The 23251-nt window shown below is 47.7% G+C and overlaps 2 protein-coding genes across 62 annotated transcripts in view; one reads left to right on the top strand and one right to left on the bottom strand.

Annotated features, from left to right (window-relative positions):
* The window catches only part of RBBP5 (RB binding protein 5, histone lysine methyltransferase complex subunit), a 176059-nt gene that overhangs the window by 2444 nt on the left and 150364 nt on the right, over positions 1 to 23251 (bottom strand). For 10 of the 12 annotated variants that reach the window (XR_006286856.1, XR_006286855.1, XR_006286861.1 and 7 more), the window contains one exon: positions 1126 to 1416. The exons of 1 other annotated variant lie outside the window; for it this stretch is intronic. The gene's annotated coding sequence lies outside the window, so the exon portion shown is untranslated. Of the gene's footprint in view, positions 1 to 1125; positions 1417 to 21460; positions 21557 to 23251 lie in introns of all 12 variants that reach the window. One more of the 12 variants, XR_006286854.1, reaches the window with a different exon arrangement.
* The window catches only part of NFASC (neurofascin), a 180599-nt gene that overhangs the window by 118638 nt on the left and 38710 nt on the right, over positions 1 to 23251 (top strand). For 41 of the 50 annotated variants that reach the window (XM_043533572.1, XM_043533563.1, XM_043533561.1 and 38 more), the window contains 4 exons: positions 3126 to 3241; positions 4751 to 4955; positions 17058 to 17180; positions 18183 to 18356. In XM_043533572.1, the coding sequence (XP_043389507.1) occupies positions 3126 to 3241; positions 4751 to 4955; positions 17058 to 17180; positions 18183 to 18356 (618 nt within the window). The remainder of the gene's footprint in view (positions 1 to 3125; positions 3242 to 4750; positions 4956 to 17057; positions 17181 to 18182; positions 18357 to 23251) is intronic. The other 9 variants (XM_043533558.1, XM_043533578.1, XM_037885198.2 and 6 more) reach the window with 1 other exon arrangement.

The following is a 23251-nucleotide window of genomic DNA, read 5'->3' as shown; positions in this document are numbered from 1 at the left end:
TTCCTATTGCAAAAGTCTTTAACCAATAGTTTTTCTGGCAAACTAAACTTGGCTCTTGCTTTGTTGGGATTGCTTTACTACAAGTTATGTATCTCCTTTGATTGTTTTACCATGTCTTATTGCCTAGTTTTCCCTTTCCCCCCATAAACTGGTTGTTTTGGGGAGCAGTTTCTGCCACAAGATACAGTATGTTTTTTGTAAATGGCTAACTCTTGCACATTAAATACATAACATTAGATTAAGGCTAGATGACCATAATGATCCTTTTTAGTTTGACCTCTGGCATAAAGGAAGCCATGGAAACTTGCCTAGTGACTCCTGCATCTAGCCCTAATTACAAGCTTTCTTCCTCCAATAATTTCCAGCAGAGATTTTCAACGGTGACTAGTGATGGGGGGGTGCCGCCTCACATGACACCTTTAAAAGAACCTGATTCAGAGGATAGTTGTGCTCCATCCTTTCTGAATCTCACCACCAATCACTTTTGCTAGGGATATCCGTTGAGATTCTCCAATGGGTGGGTGCATTAGTTTTAAATGAGTATTCCAGCAGAGATCAGAAGTTCTTATACAAGCTACAGTGAAACCAAAGCAAGTGCATTTCCCCATTAGAAAGCTAGTACTGAGTGAACAAAGATCTTCTGCAGGCTCTGGCCATTCTTCATCACCATGTAACTCTAGATGATTGGCTGTGAAAGCAAAGGGTTGTTCTGCTGTTGTGTAATGTGGTGGTGGTTGTCCCTCCCCCTCTGGGTCCTAGTTAGGCCGGATCACTGCCTCATATCAGGGGGAATTAGTGAATCAGAGGCTAGCCCCTGACCCTCTTGGCAGGGAGGAGCACCCAACAGTCTAGGGGCTTAGGGCCTCAGGCAGAGCAGAGCACAGCACCAAGCTCAGACAGACAGAAGACAAACATAGGCCTCTTGGCCTACCGTGGGGAGGTTGCCACCCCAGGGTTGGGGTTGGCAGCAGGGAGCCCAGGCCCATCCTACTCCACCAGGTCCCAGCCCAGGGACCTAACAGTGGTCGAGCATCCACCACTGGGTCAGCGGAGATCTGCCTGAAACATGCTGGTCTGGATTCAGGCAAACCCAACCCAAAACCAAACTACCCCTTTGTTTGGTACCTCAGCTCCCTGGGTGTCCTGTCTCTCTGGGGTAGATAGCCAGCATCTCCTCAGGGTCAGCAGTGAAGTCAGAGGCCTAGCAGCAAGCAAGATAAGTCTCTCTCCTTCCCAGGCTCAGCTCCAGCTGAGCTGGAGGCTCTACCTTTTATACTTCCTGTGGGTGGGGTGAGCCAGGCCTGACTCCACCCACCCAGGCACAGGGTTCCTCCCCATCAGGTCAGAGGAAGTCCATAAAGCGACTGCTGCAGCAGGCCCCTAAGTTTGTGGCAGACTGACGCAGTCAGTCCTAACCTGTAATGGAAGCAGAGAGGGGCGACCGATTGCATGCTTGCTTCTCAAAGTAGCTGATCCATTGCAGAGGCCCGAGGGAAGTGCTGCTGTTAAATGGATCAGGAGTGATCGCACAGCAACACCATGAGTGGCTGACAGATTGTAACACATTGTTCCCTCCTGGAGAGGCACCGCCAGGAGCAACCCAAGTATCCCTTAGATTCAGAACCTGCCTGGTCAGAAAGTCTCAGGAGTACCAGATTAGTCTAGATGGTGAAGAGGACAATCACTTAAGGACACTGTGCCAGATCATCCGCTGGTGTAAACCAGCATAGCTTTAGAGACTTCACTGGAGTTCCAGTTGACACCAGCGGAGGAGCTGGCCTATTGGGATCCAACTTTGGGTAAGCTGGACTCAGACTCATTTGCACCTGCTCTCTCTCACGTAAGTCACCTTGCACCTCACTCTGTTAGCTTCCGAGCCATCCTAGAGCACACAACTTAGACAGGCATGCTTCCAAGCCGTGCTAGCGCAGTAGCTGCATTCAAGGCACAAAGACAGCTGGGATCCTTTAAAACTAAGAGGGGAGAGGGCTAGCCAGTTTAAAAACATGCAAACAATCTGTTTGGAGGATGGAGCCAGCTAAAGTGTGGCTGCATCAGTGTTTACTGGGGGAATTGTTAAATGGTCAACATGTTGCATGACAGCTGGAGACTCTGCCTTGCACTGACCCAGTGTTGTTGCTTCCAAACAGCAGAGTCTTGTTGGATTGTGGACACACTGGATCAGCTCCTCAGCTGGTGTGTAAATCTGAAGAGCTTCACTGGCTTCAGTGAAGCAATGCCAAGTCACACCAGCTGAGAATCTGGCCCATGGTTGAACATGAGCTATTGCCCTTTTCAAAATCTAAGATTCCTAAAATTAGCAAGATCTTGTTAAACAAGGAAGTAATTCCTTTATCTGGCACAGCCAAAAAGAATACTAGCATATAATGGGAAACATTTTTAAATCATTCTCTTTAGAAAGTTGGCTGTACAGACTAATGGTTAGAGCAAAGGTCTCTGAACAGAGATTTTTGGACTGGATTCCCAACTCTGCCACTGACTGGGGGGGGGGGGGGGGGCACACGAGGAGGAGAGGAGAGAAGGGGTACACACCTGAAGTGGATTTTGACCTCTGTGCCTTGGATATTTAATACTTCACAGCTCCCTGCTAGTGTAGGAAAATACTTTGAGATCTTCAGATGGAAGGTGTTAGGGAGGTAAGTAATATGTTCTGTATATTGCTTCTCCAGTTTCATTATCTGGGTATATTTACTGCATGGCAGTGGGACACACATTCATCCCTTAAGTACTTTAAGCAAGAACTCTAGAATTGACCGGCTCCTGCTGTTTTGTTGCATCAGATGTGGCAATCCTTGAAGTGTGACAAGATTGTGACTTTTTGTTGGGATAACTGCACAAATGAGATCCTGTCTTCCTGCAAATATTCTAACATAGGCAAACTGCTCCTGAATGCCACAAGGTGGCAGCAGGGGCTTTTGCAAGTCTGATTATATTTACCCCAAGATGACTCTAGAATGAAAAACAAAATGCCTCAAAAACCTGCCTAGCAGGAATTGCAGGAGGTAAACTTCAGAAAGAAAGGGGGTGTAGACTACTGTTGGAATTAAAAACCACCAACCCAGTGTGTGCCTAATCTACACTTTGTTTTATTCCTGAACGCTTAGATCCCAAGGCTGCCCCCACTGATATTAGGCTAAAAGTTCTAAACAGCACAGCAGTCAGTCTCCAATGGAGCCGAGTATACCCGGATACCATCCAGGGACAACTTAAGGAATACAGAGTGAGCAAAACCAAATTGTTTGGATACTGACTATTAATACAGCTAACCTTGCTCACAAAGGGTGACCTGGAAATGTGGCCAGTATGCAGTGGGGATGACATAAAACAGTAAGTTGGGCCTAATAACCTTGGGTGCAATCATTATGTGGGCACATTAGTGATCATGCCTAGTCATTCTGGAAGAACACCTGTGTGTTGAAGACTAAAGAAACACACAGACTGGTTTTTGTTTAATGACTGGAAAACAAGATCTTTGGAGATCTTGTTTGCAGGGGCTGATTTAGGGCCAGATTCTGCTGCCATTGAACATCAAGGGCAATACTCAGACTTGAGTGAGAGTAGGATTTGGTCTTGTAATGAGACTTCGTCCTGCATATGCAAACATGCACAGCCTAATATGTGCTACTGACTGGAGTCTTTGCTCTTACAGTCAGAAAAGAGTCTGTTCGGTGCCCACACCACTGAGCCCTACAGTAGGGCCATATATACATGGGCCATATAAACACTACTACTTTCCCCACCCCGAAAGGTGGCCCCTGCTAAGTAAGGTTGAGGTATCGCTGCTGCTTGTATTATACCTAAATAAGACAACTCCTGTCTCTAGAACGGTTCCGTTGCACCCTTTCATCATTATGCAATTTGCCTGGTTTTCATGGGAGAAGGGGGGAGGAGGAGAAAGAATCCTCAGATACCAATATACTGATTTGTGTCATCCCTAATGTAGGCAGTCTTAATAAACGCTATCTGGATTTGCTCTGGTCAAGATTTAAAACAAAACATACTAACGGAAAACTAAAGAAAGTATAGAGCTAAATATACTGTATAGTCATTGCAACAACTGTTCTTTATCAAACATACGCGCTGCTAATAATCTCATGTGCCAGTTGCAGTGCCTGATCACAAGCAGAAAAGTCTGGACTTAATCAAAAATCTGATAGAAAAAGCTTTTGAGAATTTAGCAATACAGGTTGGTGGCATATTCTGTACATGTTCATACCTTTCAAATCCAAGAATTCAATATTCATAGAAAATTCTTTGAATTCTGCCTTCGTTTTCATTACTTTCTCTTGTGCACCTTGTATATCTATTTTCTATCTAAAAAAATCTATATTTGTAGGGATTTGAATCAGCATCTTTTTCAAGTTCAGACTTTTAATTGTGCCTGGACATATTAAGCCTCTTCCTTTCTTTATAGTTAAAATGTACTAATTCATCTGGAGGGGTAATGCTCTCTGCCTAGAGCTGAGGACTTGGAACCAGAACTGTTCAGTTCCATCCTGATCTCTGCAGCTGACTCACTGTGACCTTGGGCAAATCACTTAGCCTGACCATTCCTCAGCTTCTGCATCTGTAAAATGGAGATAATATTACTGACCTACTTCCTGGGCAGTTATGAGGCTTAATTAATTGTTCTAAAGCACTGAGAGGCAAAGAATTGTTATGCTTTATTAATTAAAACCAATTGTACCTGAATGGGAAAAGCTTCACTTGCCCTACATATTTCTTGAAGGCCTATTTCTGGAGAGAAAGTAGTTTGCTGAAGAACCTGTGGGTCTCCAAAAAAAGGCAGTCTGTGGGTTTTGTTGGAGACCGACCACGGGGCATAGTGTCCCGGCTGTTTCCTTACAGCAACTACAAACTGGAGATGGTTGTAGTCAACGGGAGAGGAGATGGGCCTCGGAGTGAAATTAAGGAGTTCACAACACCTGAAGGAGGTAGGTTCTTCTGGAATTTTTGCAGGCCTACACTGTTGTATGCTTTGTGCACATGCTGGGAAAACTCTGCTCCACAGTTCTAGGCACAGACCTAGAGCCTTAAAATTCCTCCTGCCCTGTATGGTAATTCCATAGAATGACACAGATCCAGTTTAAAAATGAACAGAGCCACCTATCCTGTGCAGGACAGGTGCAGCTCTAAGGTGCCAAAGCTGTCACTCTGCATTTCTCTACCTGGAGCACAGGTATGTACATCTTGCTGTAGCTCCTAATGGCAGAGGTACCCAAAGAATCATAGGGTTAGAAGGGACCGTAAGGGTCATCTGGTCTAACCCCCTGCCAAGATGCAGGATTTGTTGGGTCTAAACCATCTGAGACAGAGGGCTACCCAGCCTCCTTTTGGAAACTGGCAGTGAAGCAGCTTCCACAAGCTCCTGAGGCCTCTGTTCCATTGTCCTTCATATGTTCTTCATAGTTAAGAATCATAGAATATCAGGGTTGGAAGGGACCCCAGAAGGTCATCTAGTCCAACCCCCTGCTCGAAGCAGGACCAATTCCCAGTTAAATCATCCCAGCCAGGGCTTTGTCAAGCCTGACCTTAAAAACCTCTAAGGAAGGAGATTCTACCACCTCCCCAGGTAACGCATTCCAGTGTTTCACCACCCTCTTAGTGAAAAAGTTTTTCCTAATATCCAATCTAAACCTCCTCCATTGCAACTTGAGACCATTACTCCTCGTTCTGTCATCTGCTACCATTGAGAACAGTCTAGAGCCATCCTCTTTGGAACCCCCTTTCAGGTAGTTGAAAGCAGCTATCAAATCCCCCCTCATTCTTCTCTTCTGCAGACTAAACAATCCCAGCTCCCTCAGCCTCTCCTCATAAGTCATGTGCTCTAGACCCCTAATCATTTTTGTTGCCCTTCGCTGGACTCTCTCCAATTTATCCACATCCTTCTTGTAGTGTGGGGCCCAAAACTGGACACAGTACTCCAGATGAGGCCTCACCAGTGTCGAATAGAGGGGAACGATCACGTCCCTCGATCTGCTCGCTATGCCCCTACTTATACATCCCAAAATGCCATTGGCCTTCTTGGCAACAAGGGCACACTGCTGACTCATATCCAGCTTCTCGTCCACTGTCACCCCTAGGTCCTTTTCCGCAGAACTGCTGCCTAGCCATTCGGTCCCTAGTCTGTAGCGGTGCATTGGATTCTTCCATCCTAAGTGCAGGACCCTGCACTTATCCTTATTGAACCTCATCAGATTTCTTTTGGCCCAATCCTCCAATTTGTCTAGGTCCTTCTGTATCCTATCCCTCCCCTCCAGCGTATCTACCACTCCTCCCAGTTTAGTATCATCCGCAAATTTGCTGAGAGTGCAATCCACCCCATCCTCCAGATCATTTATGAAGATATTGAACAAAACCGGCCCCAGGACCGACCCCTGGGGCACTCCACTTGACACCGGCTGCCAACTAGACATGGAGCCATTGATCACTACCCGTTGAGCCCGACAATCTAGCCAGCTTTCTACCCACCTTATAGTGCATTCATCCAGCCCATACTTCCTTAACTTGCTGACAAGGATACTGTGGGAGACCGTGTCAAAAGCTTTGCTAAAGTCAAGAAACAATACATCCACTGCTTTCCCTTCATCCACAGAACCAGTAATCTCATCATAAAAGGCGATTAGATTAGTCAGGCATGACCTTCCCTTGGTGAAGAAGTTCTCCTCAGATTTAATCTACATCAACTACACTGTAATTTGAAGCCATTGTCTCCTCCTGTGGCAAAACAACAACTTCTCCATCTTTTTTGTGGCAGCCTTTGAAGACTGCTATCATGTCCCCCCCTTAGTCTCCTTTTTCAAACTAAAGAGACCCAGTTCCTTCAGCCTTTGCTCATAGGGCTAGAATGCAGCTGTTTGATCATCTTTGTCACTCGTTTCTAGATCCTTTCCAGTTTCTCTACATCCTTTTTATACATTGGTGACCAAAACTGGACACCGTACTCCAGCTGAGGCCTAACCAGGGCTAAGTAGAGAGCAGTAGTATCACCTCCCATGACTTGCATGCTATGCTTCAAACTATTTTTTTTTGCAACAGCAGCACAGTGCTGACTCATGCTGAGGTTGTGATCCACCACAACTCCCCAATCCTGGTCAGCAGTGCTGCTGAAAAGCCAGTTACCATCTATTCTATATTTGTGCTTTTGGTTTTTCTTCCCTAAGTGTAGCATCTTACATTTATCTTCACTGAATTGCATTTTGTTGCTTATAGCCCAGTTCTCCAGTTTAATCAAGATCCCTCTGAATTTTAGCTCTGTCCTCCAAAGTGTTAACATCCCCCCTTAGCTTTGTGTCATCTGCAAGTTTGATCAGTGTACTCTATTCCTACATCCAGGTCATTTATAAATGTTAAACACCCAACCCAGAACAGATCCCTGTGGAATCCCACTGGAGACCTCCCTCCAGTCTGACATCATTCCATTAATAGTTACTAATAGTTACTGGAGAGTTATTCCAGAATAGCCGTTCTGGATTAACACCATGCATGGATGCGCTTATCCCAGAGTAACTGTACCTTACTCCTAATTCATTAATCTGTTTCCAGAGTGGATTAAAACTAGTTCAGAATAAGAGCATCCATCCATGGAGTTAATCAGGAATAGATAATCTGTTAAATTTACACCCTACCCGAGTCTGAATGAATTTCCATGTGTAGACAAGCCCTTAATTTGTATCTGTAAATTCAAGACAACTTTTAGAAGTACTTGAGTGCCTGGCAGGAGAGGTGCTGGGCTGACTTCCCTGGAGACTGAAATGCTCAGTTCCCCTCCCCTCCGCCCACCCCGAAGGTATGTGCTGCACCATACTAGGGTCCCCCACACCATGTGTCTCAACCCTGATTGGGAAGGAGCATCCCCAGTAGGGAGATAATAGTTTAGTCTCCATGGGATTTGATTCTTGGCTTCTCTTTCAAGGTTGCCTACAAGGGGATCAGTTAGCACCAATTGTGGTGAGTGTAAGGATGGGGACACCAGCACAGCTGGACTGAAACCCAGCAAGTTTGTCACACAAACCTGAGTGGGATTTGAACAGAGACTAGCCCTGTTCCTCTCATAATAGGAAGCTGTACCGGGCCAAAGGGCTGGCACACTCCACCATGAGAGCCATGACTGTTTGCAGAGGGGTTGTTGTGTCTGGGCCCCTGTCCTATTGCTATATTTTGCCCTCAGGAGTGGCAAGGAAGGGGGGCCAAGGTTTTGAGGTACTCACATTTCCAAAGGCCAGCAGCACTGAGTCAAAGTACAAGAGCACCCCAAAAAGAATGAAAAATAGGCCAAAGCCCGCAAGACCCATGCCGATCTCTGCAACAGCTGGAGGGTTAGTTATTAGGAGCACAGCAGCCAGAGGAACAATGTAGTTACTACAACAGAAGTGTTGGATGGTGCCATCTTAGGTCACCAAATCCTCCCCTGTGGCAGATTATCCCCAAGACTGATGGTTCACACTGTAGTTAGATTCACCAACCAGTCAAACTGTGCTCCTGATCCACCACACTGGTTATCAAGAGGCTAAAAAAGAAATTACTCCAACCAGCAAATAGGTCCATTGAAGTGAGAAGGGAATTTAAAACTTGCTATACAAAATGTTCTTCTGATCCCTAAAAGGCCAGCCACATTACCAAATCAATGCTAGTTTGGATCTTACCCAAAATACCATGCTGCCAGCCATTCCTTTAGTATCTAAAGCTAAATGATTATTATAAAAGAAAGGGAAGACCAGAGCTGTTAAACGGTCAAAGCAATCAGATACATACATATGACTTCAGAGTCCATATATCAGGTTCTTAGCAGTACTGGTGAGTTTGCTGGCTTGTAAAGTCCCCCTGGAACACATCCAAAGTTTGGATGGGTGTCTCAGTCCTTTGTTCAAAGCTTCAGTTTATAGAGAAGTTACTGCAGAGGTGAGAAGCAGGATTGAAGAGAAAATGGAGACTATGCAGCTGCCTTTTTATAGCCTTTGCTATGTGACTTATACATCCTCTGTCCCAAACACAAGCTCACAGGACATGGGCACAGAAAAGCACTTGAGTCCCCTGCCCACAGGCATGTCCCTAGTACAGGTCCTGCTGACTCATCAATGGCTGCCTTCTCTCAGTGGCTTCATTGTATAGCTAATTGGCATCAGCATTATCTAGCCTGCTTAATTGCCTATCAAGGGCAATCTGTCTGGGGGTGTCACCCAGAAACAGCACAAGTTTGAGATACAGATATCACATATTAACTCACAATACAAAGATGATATGTTCCTATGAACAAGATCATACTTAGCAAATTATAATATTATTGATATCAATATTACCCAATTGCAATGCATCTTACAAGATATGCCATGTAAAGTATCAATGGAAAAACTATAAATGGTCATCTATAGTCCATACAGCATCCCACACCTCTCTCTATGGGTATTTAAGGAGAGAGAAGGAGACAGTCTGAAAAACCAGCTGGAAAATGATTTCCTGAGAAACTGAAGTGGTTTCCATGTGGCAGGGGTCATCTCCTAATCCCCACCCTCTTCAAAATGGAGCTGATCCAAAGCTCTGGACTCACTAAGTCTTCCCATTGCCTTGAGTGGGCTTTGAGTCAAGCCCAGGGCTTTCCAACTTATTTATCAGCCAAGGATGGGATGTCGTGGGGGTTTAGAGCAATGAGAAGCTGATCTGAAAACCCAGGAGGCACCTGCAAACCTTTTGTGCGTCAGGGCATGAGTTACTCACTTATTGTCTTCTGCAGGGAGATTTGGCGCTCACTAACAGTGCTGAGAGAAGGGTAGGCAAGAGCTCACCAAACCTCCAACACACCCAGCTCTGCCAATGGCTCTCACCCATAACCCCCCTCTGCAATTCTAGGCCTGAGCTCCCCACACACACACCCCAGCTGTGCCCATAGTCCTGACCCACAGCCCCCCGCATCCAGTCCTGAGCACCCCACTGCCAGCGCTTCTCCATCCTGACCCACAGTCCACTGCTATGCCAGTCCTGGGCTCCCCGACTCCAAACATCAAGAACTGCCAGCTCACCCTTGATCTACACCCCCCAGCCTTGGCATTGTAGGCCCAGACCTCATCTGAGCAGACGCTGCCAGTTGTGGTGAGTTACGGGTTCTGCAGAGCCATGAAACGCATGTTTCCCTCTTCTGTGCAATGGTGTTTCTGTGGTGTTGACAAACAGCCACTGGGTTTTGCATGGGCAGTACCAGACTCAGGGCCTTTGGGGCAGGGGCAGGACAGATGTTCACTGTGCCTCTGACACTCCCTGATCTGCTGTTACTGGTGCTGACAGAGCAACCTCCAGCTCAGACTTGGCTCTGAGCTCCAGTGGTTACAGCTTTGCACACCAGATAGAGGAGAAAAGCCAGCATCTTGAAGCTTTTCCACTTCAATTAATTACCAGTTGGGCCAGCAAAAGGCTCAGAATTGCTCTATAGACTGGAGGTTAGGCTGCTGATCTTGAGAGAGTGGGGGGGGGCGGGGGGAGGGGGGGGACGACCACCCTGCTTCAACTCTTCCCTCTGCCTGTTAAGAACAGGTTTGAAGAGGGAGCTTCTTTCCTCTGGAAGCTGTTCCACTAACTATTAAATGGGGCAAAACAGGACTCATTTGCAAGAAGCCTGGTATGGCCTAGGATACCTTACCTGAGATGCTGGTTTAATCCCCCCTTCACTGGAGGAGAAGAAAGGATTTGAGCAGCAAGCTTTTTCCTGTGCTGATTTCAGAGCGGGGACCTAGTAGGAAGGGGTGTCCCCTTAACAGCTGGGCCTTTTAAAGTTATTGCCCCTGTGGGGGCGTTAATGATTTGCTGAATGAGGAGGTGGAGATTAAAGACCTTCTCAAGGGTCACTGGTTGGGTGCAAGTGGAAGATGTGGGTCCACCCACACACACACCTGATTTCACTCCAGGCTTATGCCAGGGCATATCACAGAGTTTGAGTGAGTAAGGGATGCAGCGTCACAGGGGTTAGTTGTTAACTCTTCAGCAATACTCAGTGAACCCAGGGAAACGGTCTGGCTCAGAGGTGGGGGTTTATCTACTCCAGCTGGTGTGGTTGGGAAGAGATAACTTTTCTTTTGCACAAAGTCGGGGGGTGAGGGAGCAGTATTCCCATAGAAAACATCTTACTTGCCTTCTCCTGAGGTGACCAACACACAGCTCCAAAACCCAATGAGCCCAGCATTACTAGACTTTTATTTTGGGTCTGTGAGCAAGACCGGGAATGTCAACAGGTGCCAGAGATGCACAAAGCCTGCAGCAGTATTTGTTCAAAGGCAGACAATGCTAGTAGCAGGCCTTGGGTATCATTGGTGGTGCAAATTTAGGGTCACAGTCAAGGGACTGCTGAGATGAAGCTCCCTTCTCCTCCTAGCAAATGACCTGTGCTTAATTTTAAGGTGCTGTAAAATGCAAATATAGAGCCAGATTGGCTTGAGAACTGGTATGCTAGATGCAGACCCAGAATACTGTCGGGGTTTAGTTTTTGTGTCAGTTGAGCCTCTCCTTTCCCCTGAACTTCAGCAGCATTTTAGTTGGAGGTACAGAGAGCACTGAGGCAGCAGGCATGCAGCGCTGAGTAGGGGAGTGAACTGAGTGAGCTCAGTTCATACCACAGCCACACAACCCAGCATTCAAGGCAGCCAAGAGTGGACACACACAGTATAGGCACACAAAGGGCGGGTGGAGCCTAAGTCCCAGGTTTCGGCACCGCTGTGATCCACAAAACCCCAGCTCGGCTGCCGCCTGACCCTGGATGCACCTCAATTCACTTGGTGCCTAGGTTTTTGCTCTAAAAGTTCCCTCTGTGTGTATGTGTCTGCCTCTGAGCACATACCCTGCTGCCATACTCTGGGCACCAGCTGCGTATTATCATGCCTGAGCCCCAGCCCAATTCTCAAACCAGAGGCCAACAGACATCGCCCTGCCTGTCATCCCTGCAGCACTGGAGCTGGGAGGCACGCTCAGCATCCGCCGAACTCCACACAAGCGGGGAGACAGCCTCCCTTATAGCGGTTAGGTTGAGGTGCGCACCCAGGATAGGGGAGAACCTGAGGCAGTTTCCTCCCTCTGCCCAATGCACAGAGGGGATTGGGAACTGGGATCTGCTGTCTCCCAGATGAGTGTCCTGAGCGGGGAATGAGCTTTCCCTCATAACCTTTAAGCCCCAGTGGTTAGGGCCTCACGTGGGCTGTAGTAGATGATAGTTTAACACACACACACCTCCCACAGCCCTCCCCTCCTCCTCCTCTAAAAAATGAGATGAACAGGGATCTGCTGTCTCTCAAGTGAGTGCCCTGAGCTAAGGATATTTTCATGTGGGTTGTGCTGCCTCTGCTGGTGAAACTGTTCCACTTTAATTAACTCTTAATTGGGCCACAGACAGCCTGAGAATCACTCTATCATCCAGTGTTTTGGGTAGTCACCAAGGCCGGGGGAGAGTGATGTTTGATGAAAAGGAATTTGTATAGCACCCACCTACCTCTCAAGTTGTGGTCCCAACTGCTGGGCTACAAGGTATTCTGCTGTGCGGGCTCCTTTAACCTTTCCTGTTGAAACGGTTCCACTTTAATTAACTATGAATGGAGCCAAAGCAAGCTACAAAGATAAGAAGCGTGCTGTAGCTCAGGGGATAAGGCTCTTTCCTAAGTTGCTGAAGACCCTGGTTCAAGTCTTTCCTGTGCTGAATGGGGGGCAGGGATTTGAAGAGGGAGTGCCCTTGGCTTTTCCTCTTGAAGCTGCTTCCACTTTAATTAATTCTTAAATGGTCCAAAGCAAAGGTAATTTGCAAGCAGCCCTGTATAGCCTAGTGGCCAGGGCTTGCACCTATGGTGTTGGAGAGCCTGGTTCAAGTCCCCGGTCCTGAAGGACCTAGGATTTGAGCTGCGTGTATCTTTTCTCTTGAAGCTGTCGCCACTTTAGTTAACTATGAACTGGGCCGGGCAATGGCCTAGGGTCACTCTATAGTCCAGTGGTTAAGTTGCTTGCTTAGGAGGTGGAGGATTCTGGTTCAAATCCTTCCTCTGACTATTTAAAAGGATTTGGAGAAGGCTGTCCCACCTCCCAGGAGAGAAGTGGGAGGTTTCTGTTTAGGTCCCCTTTCGCTTGCGGAAGGCCCTTGTCTTTCTGGAAACAGAAGGGGGTTTGAACAGAGATCGCTCACTTCACAAGAGTGGTGGGTGGGGGCAAGGGCGGGAGGGGTGGGGGGTGGGCCTGGGAGGCGGGAGGGGCGGTGGCTGGGGGGCCAGGTGGGGGGTGGGGCTGGGAGGTGTAAGCGGGAGGCGGGAGGCGGGTGGTCTCCTGGGAGGTGGGAGAGCCTTGGCACAACCCCTTGCAGAGGAGGGGTTGGGCCTGGGGTCTCCCACAGCCTGGGCGGGTAGCCTAGCCGCGGGGGACAAAAGAGTGACTTGCTTTTTTAAGGTGCGCGCGCCCCCCCCCCCAACAAATATTTAAATAAAAGGCCCCAGAGGCAGCCGATACATGTTGTAAACCCCTTGCCCATGGCAGGGATTGAACCAGGGTCCTCAGCATCCCAGGGGAGTGCCCAAACCTCTACACCAGAGAAGGCATCTCTTTAGATGAGCTTGCTTTTGGGAAATTCATAGTTCATTAAAGTGGAAGCAGCTTCAAGAAGAAAGGTTAAGGGCGCTCCCTCTCCAAAGACCTGTCCCTCCCCGGGTAGAGGGAGGAACTGAACCAGGATCTTCAGCATCCCAGGAACAAACACTAACCTCTGAGCTACAGAGGGCCCTTTACTATTAGTGCTTGCTTTGCCCCAATTCCTAGCTAAAGTGGAACAGCTTCAACAGCAAAGGTTAAGGGTACTCCCTCTTCAAAGGTCTGCTCCTCCCCAACCAGACATAGGGATTGAACCCAGGTTTTCAACATCCCAGGGAACTACCCCAACCTCTGAATTACAGAGGGTGTCTCATTTTTGCTGCTTTGGCCCAATTAATGGTTAATTAAAATGGAACAGCTTCAATAAGAACCACTACTCTAGATCCTATTTGTAAACAGCTCAGTAGATTTTTGTTAGCGCTGCACCTTTTAGCAACTGGCAATGAATCTTTTAAGGTTTATGTTTATGGTCCTGTGCATTATAAGTAACAATGTGGGGTGGAGAGCCATGATGGAGGCTGTAACTCTTCCTCTGTGGTCCTTTTAAAACCTTACTGTGAGTAAAAGTATCATCATTCATTGAAAGTTGTAATTAAAGGGGGAAATAAAGCCATTGGGCCAAATCCTGAAGTCCTTCATAATGCAAAACTCCTACAATGGGTTTGCCCAAGAAAGGAAGAGCTTTTCTAGATGTAGTCCATTAGCTGTGTGTTATGGTTCTGTACCATTTGGCCTAGTTTTGTGCACATACAAATCCCAGCAAGCTGTGCTGGTTTTATAACTCCCTTCAGCACAAAACCAGGTCTGATAATGCTCTCAGGAGGTGCAGCTTGTCAGGAAATTATTTAAGAAGCTCCTCACTGTTCTAATGGGTGTAAATTGATACGTATTAGCTTCAAAGCTTCCATTTAAAAAACAAACCCTGTTCAATATCCCAGCTCAATGACAGAATCTGAATCAAGTTCTGCAGTTATGAACAATGCCGAGAGCAGGATTTGGCCCACACTACCTAACAAGTTATTGCTTTGCCAGCTCTGAACATTTCGGCCATATGCTCTTCAGGACAGGGCCTATGGTATGTGTGCTGTGCCTAGTACAATGGGGCGCCCCTGGCCTTACCCTAAAACTGTTCTGTGCTAAGGAGCAGTGAAGTTGCCATGCAGTTTGTCCAGTTTCAATAGGACATATCAAATACCGGTCAGACAAACACACCATCAGCAAATGCATCTATACACCAATTCAGTTGCCCTGCTGAGCTGCTCTCTTGTTTTGAGCAAAGGGTGACTGAAAGGTTACCAGTCGTGCCTTTGGGTGCACCATGTGCCACTCTGATCACTGGGAAGTCACATGCACATCTCAGGACGGAGCCACCCCATCAACTGGCAGTACAACTTGAATCAGTCTTTGCATTTGAAAAGCAAGCCACATCACCATAACCACGTATTTCAAAGAGCCAAATGGGACCTGCCAACCAGTCCTCTCTACACAAAGCGCTAGGACTTAAGGGCAAAATCTTGTCCCTACTGCTGCACGCAAACAAGCTGTACATTCCAAGAGCCATCCAGGTTGTGTGGCTTGGCCCCAAGTGGGCAAGAATGGAAAGGGGAGGAGGGGTGCACACTGCTGCATATGTGACATCCCAGCCAAAAGACACTCTTGGGGAGCTGGGTGATCTTCCAAGCTCTCACAAAAGCTAGGCAGGAGCACTGGAACAAGGGGGCCCAGGTCCTCGTCACTTTTAGAAGTGATAGCCCTCCCATTTTTTACCGGCTGTAAGGGAAAGTAAAGCACGGGAGGAGAGTGAGCAGAGGGCAGGGTCTTGGGGGGAAAAGGCAGCATGGGAGCGGGGCCTTAGGGGAAGGGGTAGCGCTAGGCCGGTGACTCAGGCAGAAGGGGCAGCACAAGGGCAGGGGCTCAGAGCGCCATGAGGGTGGGGCCTTGGCACAGCACGGTGTGGGGCCTCAGGGGAAGGGGCAGTGCAGAGGGCAGGGTTTGGGCACTGGTGCTCCCCCCACCCCCCTTTAGGGAGCCTCCCTAGAGGCAGGAATGGCGGAGTCTCCTGCTTCCACAGGAGATATGCTAAAGATGGAAAAACCCTTCCTGTACCTCTAAGCATACTCATGCAGTGCAGGTGTTAGAAATCCCTGTACGCTGAGGACGGTTTCCTCAGATTGCTGGGAGCAAAACTGATATCCTAACAAGGGGTTTGACTGGCTTGGAAGAGGATTAGGGAAAACTGCAAAGTATCCCAGGGCAACCTGTTCAATAACTGCACCTCATATTGGCTCGTCAATGTGTAGCCTTCCTGCCAAAAGATGAATTAGCGCCAGCCAGGGGCCTGGCCTTATGTGGTTTTATTGTATGACGATGTTAGTAAAGCAGGCCCTCCCTGCTCTGCAGTAGATTACACAGGTAGCAGTGGCAGGATACCTTACTGGGCACTGTTATAAACAGAACAGCAGTTGTAGTTTTTCTTTGGCAGGGGAAGAGACCTGGACCAGCCTCTCTGTGTAACAGGAAACAGACGTCAGGGGTGCAGGTGCAGAGGGTTGGTGTAATGATACCCACAAAGGGTATCTCAGTAGATAAACTACACATACAAGTTATGAAATGGGGCCAAGAACACTAGTTCTTCATCTCCAAAACACAAGTGTCTACCATATGAGCCAAAGGCGATTGCCTGTTGCAAACTGTCGTGGTGGTGGTAGGTCTAGCCCCCACAGAGCAAATATCTCCCACCCAGAGATGGGACATTGCATGGGGAGGTCTATGAGTTACTACAGAGAATTCTTGGGCAGGTGCCTCGCTTGTGGGTCCTGTCCACATTCTCAGGGTCTAACTGATCACCATATTTGGGGTCGAGAAGCAATTTTCCCCATGTCAGATTGCCAGAGAGCCTGGGGGTTTTCACAGCATAGGGCCCAAGCCCCTTGGAGGTTTAAACTAGTGTAAATGGGGGAGTCACTGTAACTTGAAGTCTTTATACCATGATTTGAGGACTTCAGTCACTTGGCGAGAGGTTATGGGTCTATTACAGGAGGTAAGTAGGTGAGGTTCTGTGGTCTGCAATGTGCAGGAGGTCAGACTAACTATCATGACAGTCCCTTCTGACCATAGGTATGATATGCACACTGCACTGGTATGGGTCCCATGAGCAGAGAATTATCAGATTGCAGTACACGCATCTCAGTTAATGAATAGACATGATTCTGTTGAACCCAGTGTTGGATTCACATCCAGAATTGTTCTGAGTCTCAGCGTGCTTATGAAACCCCCAGTGCTGCTGTATGGTTTTTAATGCAGTTTTTGTTCCATTAGCATCTGACCTTTGTGCGTGCATCTTTATTATGTAAGCTACCCTGCAAAGTGTACCATGTTGTAAGGTATGTTGTCTTTTCTTTCCTTCTCCCTCCTGGCCCCATCCTCCTCCCAAGTACCCAGTGCCCCCAGGTATATCAGAATCCGACAGCCTAACCTGGAAACCATCACTTTGGAATGGGACCACCCTGAACACCCCAATGGAATTCTCACTGGATACAACCTTAGATACCAAGCCTGTACGTTCCACACCTGTTTGTTTTTCTCAACTGATCAATTATTTTTAACTCATCAAGTATTCTCTTGGGCGAGTAGGTTATTCAGTGCTAAACCCCGAAAGAGTTCCTTCTCCCAGGTGCTAAAAGGTATTTTCCAAAATATGATAGCACATGAGTAGCGCTTTAAAGAATTAGAGACTTCCATGACAAGATAAAACATCTGCTATTTCTGAAGGGGACAAGTCCTGCTGCAGTGCTGAGTGCCTGCAATATTTCAGTGTAAGCCAGGAGGAGTTGCGGGTGCTCAGCATCTCCCAGGACTTGGCCATAGGAGGAAAAATAAGGTTTAGCCCCAGACTGCAATAATAAATTGCAAGCAACGTCTAAATACAGTGAGATCAGTACAGCAGATTCTCTCTCTCTCACGCACGCACACCCCCCTCCCTCCGGGAAGATTACTGCAGAAAGAGTGAAACTGCCCCCACAGTATCCCCAAACAGTATGGAATTCACTGCAATGCAGAGGGCCAAACACAAGGGCTATGCACAATACAAGTCGCATTGTGAGAGCTTAAGCAGGACATGTACCAGCCCTCTGCATGGGTGTGAATCTCATCTCTAGCCAGGAGGGGTGCTGGAACAATTTGTGTAGTGTGTGTGGGAGGGGTTGGGTGTGAAAGCCATTGAATCAAACTGTAAACCCTGGATATAATGGAAACCACTTCAAGCCAGAAGGTGCAGCAGTACCCCCCACCCCCAATTCCAGCACCTATGCTAGCCAGTACAGTTCAGCTGTGCCATTACTCAATGCACACACCCCCAGGAGGCAGCTGGCTGCTGTTGCTCTCTCAGACAGGTTTTGTTGCATCTCCACAAATCTTTCTGTTGATCGTAGTCAATCCAGAAGTATATTGGACAATCAGCTGATTTCCGCTCCTGGCCCAGGGTGGGAGGAGATGAAATGTGTAACATAGCATGTGTCTGAAACAAAGCTGAAGCCTACTCAGCTTGCCTTTCTCCCCAGTTAATGGATCCAAAACGGGCAGAACACTGGTAGAGACCTTCTCCCCAAACCAAACAAGGTTTACGCTCAAGAGGACAGACCCCATCTCGCGCTATAGATTCTTCCTGCGTGCTAGGACACAGGTGGGAGACGGAGAATCCATTGTGGAAGAGTCGCCAGCGCCGCTGAATGAAGGTAAGTGGAGGACAGCGTTGCTGTGACTTTGGGGGTGGGGTACATGCTCCCAGAGGAGTTAAAACACAAGGAGCATTATGCACATCTTCCAAAACAACAGACTACACTGAAAATCACATACAGTATGTGGTTTTACTAAGGGAACAGGGGGTAACTTTCTCACTGTGACATGAGCAGAGCCAATAGTCCCTGAGCAAGAAAGTTCTACTCTATGCCTTAGTTACCCATCTGTAAAATGGGGATAGCACTGTTAAGGATGTTGTGCAGATAAAATCCATTCATGATTCTGAAGTGCTCAGATACTCCATTAATGAGGGCCATATGAGTAGCTAGTTAGGCAAAAGTAGTGACTGCTTTTCCAAATTTAGGAACATAGGGACTGCCATAGTGCAGCAGAATAATGGTCCATCTAGCTCAGTATCTTGTCTCCAACAATGGCCAGCACCTGATGCTTCAGAGGAAAGTGCAAAAACCCTCAGAGAGGACAATTATGAAACAACAACCTGCCCTTATGGGAAGTTTCTTCCTGACCCCAGGCAGTTAGTGGTTGTCTTATGCCCTGAAGCATGAGGGTTTCTCTCTTTTACAACTACAGAGAAATGCTTGCTGTATGCACAGCAGTAGACTGTCTTCTTGATGCCTGCCCTCTTCACATGCTGTGTAGTATCAGTTAGATATATACTCTATGGGGAGACAGCGTATGCAGAGTGAGAAACTTTCTAGTAGGCCTTTGCTTAAAGAAGATTTAGGTTAGATATTAAGAAAACTTTCTAGTTACAAAGATAATTAAGCACAGGAAAGGGTTACCTAGGGGGGTTGTGGAATCCCTGGCACTGGAAATTTTAAAGACCAGGTCAGACAAAATTCCCATCAGGGATGGTCTAGAACCAATTTATTTGGTTCTGCCTCAGTGTGGGAGGCTGGAGTAAATGATCTCTTGAGATCCCTTCCAGCCATACATTTCTATGACCCTTTTACTGTAGCTCCACATGGAGTTCACCACAGAAATGTTGAGTGCAGATTCCAGTAATGGTATTTACATTGAAAAATCTCTTTGAACAATACTGCTGTGTCAATGTTATGCTTGGGAGACAATGGGGCAGAGCGATCCAGCGAGGACGTATCCATGGGATACTAAAACGTAGCTGGGTGATCTAACCATTCCAAAGGCGGCAGGCATTGGCAGGCTGCTAGGGAATCCCTGCAGTTTGACAAGCTGCTAGATTGAACGAGAAGGAACACCTCAGCTGGATTTCATTGTCCAACCTGGTGCGCTGTCAGGGTAGATGGGGAATGTTAGTCTCTAGCTGCTAGCCCACAGGCAGGAAGGAGAGGCTGTTGGGGCTTTGCACTCAATCTGGCAAAAGAAATGAAGGGAGTGAGGAAAAGACCCAAGTTAATTAAGGGGTTTTGGAGATCACTGTGTGTTTAGTCATTAATGGTGGGGTTTATGCCAGGATATTTGTAATTGACCTTCAAAAGCTACAACATACAGTATTTTGGCATTTGCCCTAGGAGGGTCCAGTAAAGAGGAGAAAACTTTAACCCAGCCAGTGTCAGGAGATCTAGGTTATCAGTATAACTAGGAAGACAATCAAAGCAAGACAGCACTGTTGTCTAGTGGTTAGAATCAGAGCTGACAGGGTTTAAATTTGGGGTGGGAGGGTCCACTTAATCCATCCCCCAAAGGGACTGTGCCACTGATCCACAAAGATGCTTCTACTGAGCTGAGCTCTCTCTTTTTCCTGGAAGAGAGTGCACACTTCAGGTAGCCACCAGAGGGAACTATCCAACAGTATTTACCCAGGTCTAGGAATTCCTCTGAAATAGCTTTGTATCTTCCCTGTAGTTACAAAGTGCATTTCTGAGACTGTGCCAGTATGTAGAACGTGGGGGAACAGCCTCTCTTATTTTTAGGGTGCCCAAATTCTGAAGTATAATAGCTCACTACTGTATAACTCCTGATAGGGTTCTGTTGACAGAGAAACAAGGTGGGTTGGCACTCTTGGACTGAGCTATTGCCAACCTACAAAGAGAAAGTGTAGTCAACAACTGTGACCAATAACTGGCATGCTGTGTTCTTTGCAAGGCCTACTGCATGCTACAGCTTGACCCAGTCTAGCAACAACCATCTTCAGATACAGATGTCAAGTACAGTGCTTCGAGTGATTGCACATGTCCATTCTAATATAGGTGTGCGCTTGCCCCAAGCACAGTTGGTGGAAATTTCTCCCTCAGTGGTGACTTGTCGGCTCTGGCGGCCCATAGTGTAGGTAGAAAGGGCCAGGCCGACCCTGTGCCCCATCAGTTCTTTCTGAACGCTGGTGACGGTCACTGGAGCTACTCTCCTTGCTGCAGCAACGCCAGAGAGCTCAGAGCAGTCACCTCACATTGTGGGCAGGAGCATACTAGTGCTCATAGAGAACACTGCAGCCATGTTCTACCTCGACAGACAGGGAAGGCTCACCCTTCCCCCCTGTGTCAGGAAGCAATTTGCTTATGGGAGTTCTGCATAGTCCACTCAATCCAGCGCAAGGCTTCTCGCCTTCCGGGAGCGCAGAACAAGCTGGCAGATCACCTCAACAGATCTTTCTCCAATCACCAGGAGTGACTCCTTTGCCCAGACATCGTGAGGGACATTTTCCAGCGGTGCAGAACTCCCCCATAGACCTGTTTGCGACCAGACTCAACAGAAAGTGTCACTAGTTTTGCTCCCTGCAAGGTCACAGCCCGGGGTTCACTTACGGATGCCTTCTTGCTCCCGTGGAGCACCTGTTCTACGCTTTCCCTCCTATCCCATTCATGCACAAGGTTCTGCTGAAAATCGAGCTGGACAGGGCGTGGGTCATTCTCATAGCCTCAGCCTGGCCCCGTCAGCACTGGTTCGCCACGCTGCTAGGCCTTTCCTTCACAACTCCGATACTGCTCCCTGGACTCCCCGACCTGATCTTCTAGGACCACTGTTGACTGCGCCACCTGAACTTTGGCGCCCTCCACCTGACAGCCTGGAAGCTACATGGCTAAATACCGCAGAGCTGGCCTGCTCGGAGCAGGTCTGCCAGGTCCTGTTAGGTAGTAGGAAGCCCTCTCCCAGGGCTACATACCTCTCCAAATGAAAATGGTTCTCCATTTGGCCTTCCCAACACGGTCTCTCACCCATGCAGTCATCACTACAGGCCGTGCTGAAGTACTTGTTACACCTGAAACAATAGGGGTTAGTGATTTCATCGATTAAGATACACCTCACAGCGATTTCAGCATTCCACCCCCTGGTGGATAACTGTTCTGTTTTCTTACATGAGAGGTCTCTTTGTTTCCTCAAGGGCCTAGAATTTGGTTTTGCAGTTTCACAGTAATCAGTCAATCCTCTTGCCGGTTTTCTACCCAAAACCACACATAAACAGGGAGGAGCAACGTCTCCACCCTCTGGATCTCAGACGTGCCTGAGCATTCTACACAGAGACGACCAAACCGTTCCGTAGATCCACCCAACTCTTCACAGTGGTAGCTGACAGGATGAAAGGCCTCCCTATCTCGACTCAGAGGATCTCACCCTGGATCACATTGTGCATTCGCACATGCTACGAGCAGGCAGGTGTTCCACCACTAGCTATCCTGACTGCCCACTCCACAAGAGCGCAAGCATCATCAGCGGTGATCCTGGTCCATGTCCCTGTCTAGGACATCTACAGAGCAGTGACTTGTATGTCACTGCATACGTTTTCTACTCATTACACCACCACTCAACAGGCCAGCGACGATGACAGTTTCGGTCGAGCTACGTTGCAGTCAGGATGTCCATGAACTCTGAGGCCACCACCTGTACAACTGCTTGGGTGTCACCTACGTTGGAATGGACATGTGCAATCACTCAAAGAAGAAAGAAGGGTTACTAACCCTTCCATAACTGTTGTTCTTCGAGATATGTTGCACATATCCATTTCAAGACCCACCCTCCTTCCTGAGTTGGCCGGAAAGAAGGAACAGAGGGAGCGTGAGATCAGCTGAGCCCTTTATACCAGTGCCATGAGCGCACTGCACCAGAGGGCGCCAGAGCCAACCCGACGGGTACCACTGAGGGAGAAATGTCTGGCGACTGTGTTCGGGGTATGCACCCACCTACACTGGAATGGACATATGCAACACATCTCGAACAACCACCGTTATGGAAAGGTTAGCAACCGTTTTTTCTGCCAAAACCATGTGCTTGACAACCCTTTATCAATATCCCTCATCCATCAGGGAGGTCATTTATTGTGGTAAGCTATCGTAACCCAAGTTAGGTTAGGCCACACGCTTATCTGGATCAGGCGCTTTCTGAATATAAACCCCCACCTGTATTACCTCCTTAGGTCTTTGGAACGTTCAAATCGCAGCAGCAATAGCAACTCCCCTGTGCTAAGCATCGCACAGCAGGGCCCACATATTTTCTGCCAATCTTAAATTGTTTTTATTGGTGCAAGGAGAGTTATAAAACAAATGCATTCTCTAGTCCACAAAACCCCAAGAGCCACTGCAGAGACAGGCTGGGGGAGGCATGGTGCCACTTTCCCATCACCCCAGTAATCAACAGACGACCCGCAGAAGGAAACTGCCACAACTCACAGATTCATAATAGGATAAAACGCCCATTGTGAGACATCGATCAAATGGAGTGAAAGGTCAGGAGCCCTTAGGGATGGAAGACAGACAAAGCTGTCTCTTTCTCTTCTATAGCACTCGCTGACATACAATTCAATTAAACTACCGATTTTATTTAATGGGTGTTTGCTTTTCTTTTTCCTCCTTAATTGTGTGGTGGGTTGGAAGGGTATCCTATTGAAAATAGAGTAAAAATGAAAGGCTTCCTATATGTCTTTAAGCAGACAGGCTCCAGAACTGTTACACAGTATTGT

The sequence above is a fragment of the Chelonia mydas genome, chromosome 21 (genome assembly GCF_015237465.2).
Source record: "Chelonia mydas isolate rCheMyd1 chromosome 21, rCheMyd1.pri.v2, whole genome shotgun sequence".
NCBI classification, from domain to species: Eukaryota; Metazoa; Chordata; order Testudines; family Cheloniidae; genus Chelonia; species Chelonia mydas.
Note: the sequence above shows the minus strand (reverse complement) of the source record. Positions and strands in the feature narration are given on the sequence as shown.